Source organism: Ictalurus punctatus, chromosome 21 (genome assembly GCF_001660625.3).
Source record: "Ictalurus punctatus breed USDA103 chromosome 21, Coco_2.0, whole genome shotgun sequence".
Classification (NCBI taxonomy): Eukaryota; Metazoa; Chordata; class Actinopteri; order Siluriformes; family Ictaluridae; genus Ictalurus; species Ictalurus punctatus.
In genome coordinates this window covers 16509331-16521167 of record NC_030436.2, presented here as the reverse complement: position 1 = coordinate 16521167, position 11837 = coordinate 16509331, and the positions used below count along the sequence as shown (strand labels likewise).

The 11837-nt window shown below is 37.8% G+C and overlaps 1 protein-coding gene across 1 annotated transcript in view; it reads right to left on the bottom strand.

Annotated features, from left to right (window-relative positions):
- Positions 1–1090: 1090 nt before the first annotated feature.
- fhit (fragile histidine triad diadenosine triphosphatase) overlaps positions 1091–11837 on the bottom strand; it is a 265926-nt gene continuing 255179 nt past the window's right edge. The window contains exon 10 of the mRNA XM_053673957.1: positions 1091–4656. Coding sequence (XP_053529932.1) covers positions 4555–4656 — 102 coding nt within the window. The 3' untranslated portion in view covers positions 1091–4554. The remainder of the gene's footprint in view (positions 4657–11837) is intronic.

Here is an 11837-nt window from a genome sequence, read left to right as displayed (position 1 = left end):
ACATCTGGAGATGAACGGTTGTCACTCAAGCTCGACACGTCAGCAGTCAACGGGTTTGCAGAGGTCTTGTTTAAAACATAAACTGCACCAGATAAATGTGACGAGCTTTATCACACAACAAAGACGTACGTGATTCGAAACATATCAATCTCAATGCCTCATTTATTTCCAAGTCAGTGAGATATGTGCTTCATATAACATCAGAAATACTGCAAAGGAAGCTGAATTTTTCCCTTAATTACACTTGACACTGACAAGAACTCCTTCTCAGCTCCATTTAGGTATGCCAGAAAAAGGAGTGCTCAAAAAGACATTGTATTTATTTTAAGCTAAAACTAATTTGGGCTTTTAAAATAGAGCTGTTTTTCCTCCCAGAAACTGATTGTAATGGATCTTTAAAACCTATAGTTAGGGTTAGGGTAAGACTCCATTCAGACTTGGTATTAACATCCATTTCAGGAGATCCAATCACAAGTGGTCAACACTAAATACAAGCTAGGGTCAACTGATCACTCATGTCATAATCAGAGGTGTTCTGGGATGCATATGACCATGATACATTTGTAGTGTAAATGGAAAAGCATCCCTAACTACATCAAAGGTTGCCAGGTTTACATACATTTCTACATTCATTACATTACATTAAATCTGTTCATTTAGCCAAGTGACGAGTGCTCTATTTTGGACACTTCTTTATTCTGTTCTCAACATGGGCTTTTGTTTCTTTTACAGCCATAGAGTCAAATACTCAGAAAGCACAACAGCAAATTTACATTTACATTTATTCATTCAGCAGACGCTTTTATCCAAAGTGACTTACAAATGAGAAAATACAAGCAAAGCGATATATCAAGCAGAGAAATGTACCGAGCTTGAAACTCCTGTCTGGACATGCTTGGGCATGTTCTAGAAGCAAGACATGTATAGTTACAATGTAAGGGACACTTTCAATATAAAGCTGGAGCAGTAGTAGACTGTAGACTACATCTACATATCAAATTACCTATGGAATGTGGTGTCTTCTCTACAGCTTAATGAGACATGTCTCTGCAAATATGTCTTTCTGACATTGGTACTGTGAGTATGGTGGCTTGTTGACTAAATATGTCATTTAAGTTATAGTATTGGGCTAGTTCTGTGGGCCAGGTTTTCAAATGGTATTAGGTTGCGTTTGGTAGATTTGGCAACCCTTACAGTACTGAAATGCTGGGGGTTTCTGTCATGAATTCCCTCTCCCAGTGTGGCGAGTAATGCTTGTGGTGTTTTGTTTTGTGTTTTCTCAGTGTGCTTTGGTTTTGGTTTTGGTGACGTTGCTTGATTACCCTAATGTGTTCACCTGTTCCGTGTCTCGGCTCGATTAGTTTGGTTTCTTCTGTCCTGTTGTTCCTGTTCCTCCAGGTTTTTTGATGTTCACCTGTGTTCCCTGATTGTGAATATGGATTGTTATCCTGTAACACTGTGTACCTGTGTTTTGACCCCTATCATGGACCCCTATCTGATCATAAGATTCAGATTCACCCTAATAAAACACACATTGAGTTTATGCCCTTGCGTCAAGCCTTCATAACCACAACTTACAGCTCACACCAAGTCTGAACAGAGTCAATGAGTCTCATAATGACAAGTTGGCAGGTGATTTGATCAGGTTTTTTTATGATCAGTAGTAATTAGCTTTTTCTGAGCTTGTACTCGGTAATAAATACAATCGACTGGCTAATGGGTTGTAGCCCAAGTATTTACATTCTTCCAAAGATGATCTAATGTTGTATCATGTAGACATGCTTGACTATCACTAAGAGGTGTAGTGCTCTTACTGACCCATAGCTATATCAGGAAGGTAATTACTGTAGAGATCTGTAAATAATGCCCTTGCAGAAACATGCACTCAATATTATCTTGGAAGTCACTTTAATTAAAATGCCATGCCATAAGCAATGTATGTATGATTCATTTCTAAGAGCTCATTACATCCAGCATGCTTTCAGGATATGACATTGTAATAGGTAGGAAGCAATTACACCATGTCAAGGCCAAGGATAATGCCCATGTTTAGCTGAGGAGAACTAGAAGTTCAAATGAAGACAGCAAGCCTTGGTCGCAAGGGTAATTTATGCTGTGGATTTGATATCTTCCTGTATGTTTCAGATAGGTGCATGAGTGATAGATCAGCCCCAAACTCTCCAAGACATCTCTCTAAAGGAAACCTCTCAATAACATTTCCTGAAATTCATGGGGCCTTTTTTTTTACAACTTGATTACTGGAAGGCGTACATCACTCTGCCAGAATTGTATTTCCCTTTCCCGATGAATAAGTGGCAAGTCAAGATCATTTTATTTCCACATTGATAAAAGAATATGAGCCATAATAGCCTCGAGTGTGCTGCTGCAGATCTGGGATAACTAACAATATATTTACGCAATAAAGGACTATTCAAGGCAAATGGCATTTCCTCCTGTGTTTGGCTTATTGTTGCGTTTGTCAGCATTTCTGCGAATCAATTTAAACACTGATACTTTGAAGCATAATAGGCACTACATCTGTACAGTTTAACCTTCCGGTATCTGACGCCGTGCTAAGAAATCAGTACACAAATTAATAACGATTGCTGTGTTTCTTACTTTACCTGAGCCATGTGTCCTACCTCTGGCTGAACCTTATTTAAATTGAACGACGGATTGTGTAACAGATGGTTTACCGGCTACAGACGGATGACTGACCTTTTTCGAAAGCACCTTGGGTTTTGAAATCTTATTTTGCCCATTTTCCTCACTGACAGGATGACACATCTGCTTAGGGAATAAGCCAAAAATCCCAATATGGTTACTTTCAGTGATTTACATGATGCCAATGGGATTAGTAATGAAATGTAGCTCAGGACACTCATGAATAACAAACAGAAAGTGAGATGCCTTTGCATTGCATATCAGAGAGCTGGGCTGTGGAATAAATGTGCTACTTAATCGTACTGATCTCCATAAAACCTTGATGGGGGTTTTCAGAGAAATGAATGTACTAAAGGCAGGAAGGGGGCACGTTGTGTACCGACTGCACGGCCAGGCACAAAGAACAAATAATCAATCAAAGTAACACAAGAACACACTTTGCTGTACTGGTCAAGGGGATAATGGAGGTTATTTACTGTTTAGGTCTTGCAAAATACCCTACACAATACCATAAGAAACTGGCCAGCTTACTGTTGATTTAAAGAGGAAACCAGCACTGTATTTGAATAATTGAGCTGTTAAAACATTCATGCACAAGGTTGCTGGTGTCGATTCTTAATAGATCATTTATTATGAGCATTTTTACTGGTCGAATTATGGTTTCTCCAAGAGGATGACATTTCCATTTCAGGATATCTGCAGCACCACGTTAATCCATGCTAAAATGAAGGGCATTTCTCCCCCTTATGTATAAATGGGCTGCTTTTGATCGTCAGTGCCTCCAACTGTAACAGTAGGCAGGCCTGACATATATAATGTCCTAGACTGGGACAGACCAACATATTTGATCGACTAAACCTATTCTACTGTACAGTGCACTGTGTATTGGGAAGCACGCTTACTTGTGTTATATTCTTCCTTGAATAGCTATACAAAGATGTTTATTGCTCTTATAGACACATAGTAGACTCTTTATGTATGTAGTTTGCAGAAGTTGTAAGTTGCAGAAGTCTGGTTCCATGCGAAAGTGCAAATAGGGATGGATTTGCATTCAAAGATTTCATTATGAATGCACTGTAGGAGCATCACAGACATACTGACAGTCAGTATCTGATTACAAACTGATTCGATCAGGATTTCACTATGGCATGTAGATATCCAACAACTTGGTCAAAATATGACATACACTTAGCTAGCAAGGTCTTAGCCATCTTTAGGCATCCGGACTATTTTGTCAACCAACATGATCCATGTAATGGTCAAATATACAGAATTTATGTTTTTAAGTAGAGATGCAAATTATGTTATAAGTTTGACCTTATTATTTGTCTTATTTTTGCCAGAATTCAGCTACAGCAACATCCAGACTGCTTTACATATGGTTTCTACAAAGGTTCTTGAGATGGTTAATGGTTACCTTCCTAAAAGGCTTTTCTACTTGAAATCTTTTCTAAAAGTTATACCCTCTTTAAGGATAATAGGTGGTGCTTTTTAAAATCAAAAAGCAGGATGTTTATAGATATGCAGCCTTGAGTATTAGTCATACACTTAATCATATTGAACAACCCATATTGGAAAAATGTTTTAAAAGAAAAATTGTGGCTGCATGTACCTTTTGGAAACACTGCCATGTGCTTTGAAACATAAATGCAGCTTTTTTTCTTCTTTTTTTTTAATGCAGAAAAATAATGCACAACTAATAAGACACTTTTTTAAACCAAAGCCCGATCATTAGTTAAAGCCAAACAATTGCGAAACCACATAATGAGCGATTTTCCTTAGCATGCGTAGAGGCCACCTGAAGACAGTTATAGAGAATATGTAACTGCTTTTCTAAGAAATACTAATTGGACCATGTTTACATTATACAGAGGTTTTTGCCAAGAGAAACTAACTGAAGAGGCCTCTCAGCTCCATCGCCTCCTTCGCCATCTCCTCTTCCGATCTCCATTTGGACGGAATGTCTTCACTTTCACGGTCATGTTTCTGGAGCTAAACACAAATCAAATATGAAAAAGTGTTGTTGTTTTTCTTTTAAATACAACATACTAGCATTAGAGAACTTACCATCACTGGCCTCAAGACATATGCAAATAAAAGAATGTGAAGAATGCAGAACATTAAATAGGGCATAATTGAAGAGAAAACATTAATAAATATGTGCTGTTATTATTAAACTGAATGTGTTGTAGATCCATCCTGAATGCTGCTTGAAGAAAATGCCTTAAACCTAGAGTTATCATTTATTTAGCTTCATTATGCTACGTATATATATTTCCATAACTCCATAACATGAATCAACTTTTTTAATAAAAAAAGTTATAAAGCTTTTGCTTGTTCTTTTTAAAATTATTTATTTATTTTTACATTATTTTCTTTTAAAAGAGTATATAGAATGATTTGTTTAAGATACAGTGGTGCTTGAAAGTTTAGGAACCCTTTAGAAGTTTCTATAATTCTGAATAAATACCGACCTAAAACATCATCAGATTTTCACACCGGTCCTAAAAGTAGTTAAAGAGATCCCAATTAAACAAATGAGACAAAAATATTATACTTGGTCATTTACTTATTGAGGAAAGTGATCCAATATTACATATCGGTGAGTGGCAAAAGTATGTGAACTTTTGCTTGCAGTATTTGATGTTGTGTAGCAGTAACTGCAGCTAAACGTTTTTGGTAAGTGTTGATCAGTCCTGCACATCGGCTTGGAGGAATTTTGTCCCGTTCCTCAGTACAGAACAGCTTCAACTCTGGGATGTTGGTGTGTTTCCTCACATGAACTGCTCGCTTCAGGTCCTTCCACAACATTTCTATTGGATTAAGGTCAGGACTTTGAATGTTTTGCTGCATGACCCACTTTCTCTTGAGATTCAGTCCTCAGATAGATGTCCTGATATTTTTCTTTAGAATTAGCTGGTATAATTCTATTGGAGTGATCTTTGTTGGTCTCCACTCCTGGGGAGGGTAACAGTGGTCTTCAATTTCCTCCATTTGTACACAATCTGTCTGACTGTGGATTGGTGAAGTCCAAACTCTTTAGAGATGGTTTTGTAAACTTTTCCAGCCTGATGAGCATCAACAACTCTTTTTCTGAGGTCCTCAGAAATCTCCTTTGTTCATTCCATGATACACTTCCACAAAAAAAAAAAAAGATCATTTATCCTTGATCTTTAAATAAAACATGATGCTCACTCACACCTGATTGCTATCCCATTGACTGAAAACACCTGGCTCTAATTTTAACTGCTAATCCTAGAGGTACACATACTTTTGCCACTCACAGATATGTAATATTGGATTCCTGTCTATTCAAATAATGTCTCGTATAACTCACAACAATGTGCTAAAGTATAAACAATTATACAGGGTGATTAAATGCGCTGTTTACTCTTCTGCACCCATCGCTTTCAAACAGTTCAATCAAGCCCATCGCGATAAAAACTGGACTGTGTGTATATACAGGGTTTTATGGTAATCACCACTTGTCTGTTTTCGTTAAGATGAATTCCAGGCAAAAGATGTTACATATAAGAATTAATAAATAAATAAAAAGTGTGCATGTAAATGTTTCTAGTGTCTAGATCTTTAACTAAAACCAATAAACCGATCTTTTGTTTCTTTGACAATGTTATATACACATATACTTGTCTAATGTCCACATAAGTCATACATACATACATACAATGCTGATTTTATTTCACATTAATGAGCTTAAAACATTCTCCGTTTAACTTGACGGAAAGCGAGGCCGCATTTTTCACATGTTAGACAAGAGATTACTAATGTAAGATGAGGGGAAGAGGGGCTTGCAGGGGATCAGTTAATATCAGAGAGTTGAGTTGAGTGTTAAGTTGTATTAGCGGACTCCGATGTTAAAATGCGGAAAATTTGCAGGTCTGTGGAATCATATTGAATGGCATCACTTGACTGATTATTAGTTAATAAGGAATAGCACAATATTTGAATTTATAAGCAAGGAATCTGATATTATAAACCAAGAATTTTCAGCACAGTTATTAAGAGTTATGAATACGGGCTTCATAGGAAATGTTACTATTTTGTTTCCCAAACCTAAAGCCAGACATCATATGTTCCATGAGGACAGAAAGTAAAAACAAAACTTATACAACAGACTACAGTAGCATTGAATCATTTAGTCAGGGTGTCATTACTTATCGACAGCTGAGTTTGCTCTATGATCGATGTTTTTATTTACACCTGTATTTTAAATGTAGGGCAAATCTAGGGTTAGGGTCAAGAAAATCCATGTCCTGAGGCCATTTTCTTTTCCTCCACTCTCATTTCTTTCAGTTAATCAAGTTCTATAAATACATTCATGGTGTGTTATGATACATGAGCCGTTAAGCGTATTGTTATAATTTTGTATGAAAGTGCACACTCTGAATGGTTATGAATGCTTAATATGATGTACAAAAATACTTAAAGTAATAAATAAAGTAATTCAAACAAATCCATCAATTAAAAATAAGACTAGCCGTTCGATTCAAAAAAGAAATGGCACCCTATAAAAGGACGAGTTGTTAGTGTGTGTGGTAGCTGCAGTGGCTAAGCTGCATTAATGGAAACTTAAACTTCATTGTTTAGTTGCCATTTTGTCATTTTCAGTTCTCTGGAGGTTTGTGGGTTGATAATTCAGATGAACCAGTGCTAACTTCTTGTGAATTTCAATACATATAATGCCCTGTAAACATATTATGTGTTCATAGTTCAGTATAAACCATGTTATCAATGCCACTGAGCTTCTGCATCTTAGCACAAGCAAATATATGAAATACATTGTGATGCACTAAGAGTTAGGCAGATTTGCTTTCTCTCACTCTTAGTTTATTCATGTCTCAGAGCCTCAAACACACACAGCATGTGTTGAGCCACACTGTTTCCACCCAGACCATCACACAGAGTCCAAATCTGCACCATTTACCCCATACGATGCTTCACTGTGGTCGGAAAATGACATTTGTTGTTGAGGAGCATTTGTGATGGGATTGTACGTAATGCCGCATCCTTCATGCCAGTAAACTGAAAGAAAAAAAAAAAAGGAAAAAAAAGTCGGCGAGTCTGGATGATTACACGAATGTTTATCGGTGTCATATTTTCTGTGAGCGGGACATGGGGGAGGGCAAGTTCCTGGAAAAGACAGCCGGAAAGTCCAAAGGAGCAAAAATAACGCCTGACGTCAACTTGTGAATGCCTTACGAAGGGACCATCATAATATAACGGTATTAAATTTAGACCTCTTTTTACAACAAAGTAGAAAATCAATGCTTCTGACAACGCTAACCGCATTCCTTCAAAGCCTCAGCCATCAGGCTTCTGAAATCATATTTGTTGCAATTTGCTCTTGAAAATGATTGCATTATTTTCATTATTTCAATGAAAAACACGAGTGAGTTTTAACAATATATACATAGAACAGGTAGTTAACACTTGTCAACGTTCTCCATCGTGAAGCCTTTGCTGTGTCGGAAACCTTCACGTTACATCACCAGATCAATGACTGTATACGTTTTTCTTTCTACAATAACAACACATTTATTCCACAAGCATGTAAATTGACTGGGAGGACTGCAGGAAATACTTCGCTTGCTCCGATGCTTTTTTTTTTTTACTTCCAACCGGTTCTACATGATATACTAGTTTCCACATGCTACATCTTGACAGTAATAGTTATAGAGAGCTGTATCATCGAGCTACCTACACGTACACCCAGTTTTATACATCCATGGGGATGGCTTGAATATATCATCGAATGGCTTACGAGAAACCCAGTTCAGTAGAGCGTATGTCATGCAGAACCACACGTAATGATAGAATGTGTCAAGAAGGAAGTCACCGTCTAAAAGGAAAGGTTGTGATACCATACAGATGGCTGACAGCTCCCTTTGCTAATAGTTCCTCTCTCTTTTCAGTGACATCAGGTGCCATAGCCAAGTCCCCAGCTGCCTCCTCTTGCTTAAACGGTCACTGCACACTGACATTGCTCTTTCTGTTTCTGTGTATGTGTGTGCGTGTGTGTGTTTGTGTGTGTGTGTGTGTGTGTGAGAGAGAGAGAGAGAGAGAGAGAGAGAGAAAGAGAGAGAGAGAGAGTATGTGTAGTCCAGGCTTGTAGGGAAGAAGGGGACTTCCCGAACAGATTGCTGCCACCCGTTATCTCCTGTCTCCCGCTAAGACAGAGGCCATCCTGATGGCATGTAAATACATTTCAGCAGCTGGTACAGTAATTACTCCGCAAAAATAATATTCCCCCGACTGTCAAAAAGAAGTGCCTCCGATGATATCTTGTCAAAGCAAGCACGTGTTCCTGCGAATATCTGATGAGGCCCGAGAGGCATCATGATGCGAGTTCAACAGGAGGCTGAAAAAGAATGCAGCGCTCTCACCAGTCTTGCCTGTCAGATGACTGTGATACCTTGTCACATCATGAATATTACATTTTTTATTATTATTATTTTTTTAATATAATTCTCAGGATTTGAACTGAACTTAATCTCTAAACTCACTGTTGAATTTTTAATCTGATTGGTCAGAAGTTCTAACAGCAACTCTGCCAAATAGTTCCGGCTTCAACATTTATAATAATGCGACTGTATTAGGGTTTACAAAAACCCTAACGAGTGAGAAGAAGTTCTGCGGTGTGGAACTGCCTCGATGAGAGGTCAGAGAAGAATTTCCGGGCTGGTTCAAGCTGACAGGAAGGCTATGCTGATTCAAATAATCACTCTTTAGAACCGTGGTGAGCAGAAAAGCATGTCAGAATGGACAAGACGCTGAATCAGGTTCCATTCCTGTCAGAATAAACAGGAATCTGAGGCTAACGTGGGCAAGACTGACCAAAACTGGACAGCTGAAGAGTAGAAAAAGAGCAGATGAAGAGCACTCTGGGAAACTCGTCACTACATTGGTGTGAAACTTAATAGTAATTGCTACTGTGTCAGGCTTAGCTAACACCTGCCAGCTTGCCCTCAGTGATCTCATAATCATATTACTCACCTTTGGTTCTGAACACTTTCTTGTATTAACTGTGCTGCCATTTAAAAAAAAAAAAAAATTAGGCATATGAAAGCTTCTTTTGCCGCTCGTTACCCTACAATATCCTAGTGAATTGAGGTGATTCCTCCAAAACAGATAGGAGGATCATGGTAATAACACTGCACTAAGAGAAATTGGACTTCATTAACCCAATATAACCCCATCTTCTTCGAAAGTGTCAAAGCCCAGTGTGGGTCGCGACCCCTGCCGAGTCAGATAGGACATGCCAGCATTAACCGGTGACCCTCGGGGTGAGCAGCCTTTATGATCCCATTCTGCTCTGTGTTAACTGGCTCTGATATAACAGATTCAGTCTGTTCTGGTCACAGCCATGGTTAGATCTGCATAACGAGGGTAAGATTCGGCTTATCATTAAGGAAGGATTGGTGGCTTACTATTAACCACTGGGTCAATATTTTATAATAATTATTATCTAAGCCTGTAACTAGCACACACAATCTGTTGCTCAGTTTAATTAAATGGCTGAATGCATAATTTTGAACTTTTTTTTATCATTTTTTGAAAGACAACTGAAATGAGTATGAAAAAAAATAAATAAAAAATCGAAAACGTTCTCTACGGTTCTTAAAGGAGATATTGTTCCTTTAAGAGTGCCACTGCGTATTAATATAGCACTTACCCGTGGACATTTCATTAAGATTTCATGATTGTTTTTCCTTTTAATCTTCTCCCATTATTTCCCCTTCATTACACTGAGATAAACACCAGCTAAGGACACCCAGGTCTTGATTCACCAAGAATAGCACAAGCTTGAAAAGAATTCATGATAATTTATCTCCTTGAAAGAAATTAATGCATTCAAACTGTTAACCACGATTCTCTGCTTTCATCTCATTAGAGAGCCTTCCGCAAATAAGAAGTGACTGAGAATTGAAAAAAAAAAGGAGCCGTATATGTAAGGAAAATGATGGTGGGTTTTGAAAAAGGGATTGAATGTTGAACTTTTTAGTTAAATTAAATGCCATCAAACAGAATGTGAAAAGCCTCGGACCACTTCACTAATTCATGTCTGTTTCCACATTCTCCTTTCTGATGAAAGGCAGAAAGCCCTCATGATTAAATTTTCCTGCTCCATTAACTGAATGATTAAAGCTCTACGACCCATTTGAAACGCACTCACAGGCCAGTATTATCTTCATTGTGGTTATGTAAGGCATTTGGAAGATCTGGGACAGTGTTCCATGAGACAAAGCTTTGTTTCTTAGTGCTCCATTTCCTGGTTTTTAAGTCGCTTCGATTTTGGACTGCTTCCTGGATTTTGTTAGACTGGTCTGTGATCCAATTTTTTATTATTTTTTTCCCCCCAAAGTTTAAATCCTTTGTACTTGAATAAAAATGTACACTTCATATAAATTCCATATTCATAATGCATTATGCTGCATATACAGTATATACCATGGTATGTTGCATACATCATATCTAAACACGATTAACATAAGCCTGGGAAAAATTGTAAAAAAGTGTATAGAAATTAGTGCATTGTGCATGTTATAATGCCAGAGCATTATGTGTTATGTAAGCGGTGTGCTGTTATAAGAAGAATATTCAATGTGAGTACTGTGTACTGTGTTGTACTGTTACTACAATAACAGTACATCCCGAAGTTATTTATTCCTCGTACACCACAACAATCTGCTAACGATGATCATTTTTATTTATTAAAGAACACCACATACACCCCCCCCCCCCCCCCCCCCTTTTTCATGTTATGGCAAAGTGTTTTCCCATGGCGAAAAATAACTTACAGACGATTACAATTCGCTCACGTTGGGAACTCCTTGCATCAACGTTCACCACGTTAATGATTAAACATCTTTGTTAAACAACAACGTTTTGTACTCCATTTATTATTAGCCTTAGTTCATGTAGATCATCTGCCGTACACGTCCCTGTGAACAAGCTGTTACTATAGAAACAACATATTGATATAAACCTGCGATTTGAACTACTGTCAGACTTGCTGTTATAGAAAATCTTCTGACCAATCAGATTGGAGAATTCAACAGCACTGAGGTACAACATTGATTATGGAACCTGATATCATGCATTATGAAGTGTTATGCATGTAAATGTAACTAGTTAGCATCTGTTCACATCTG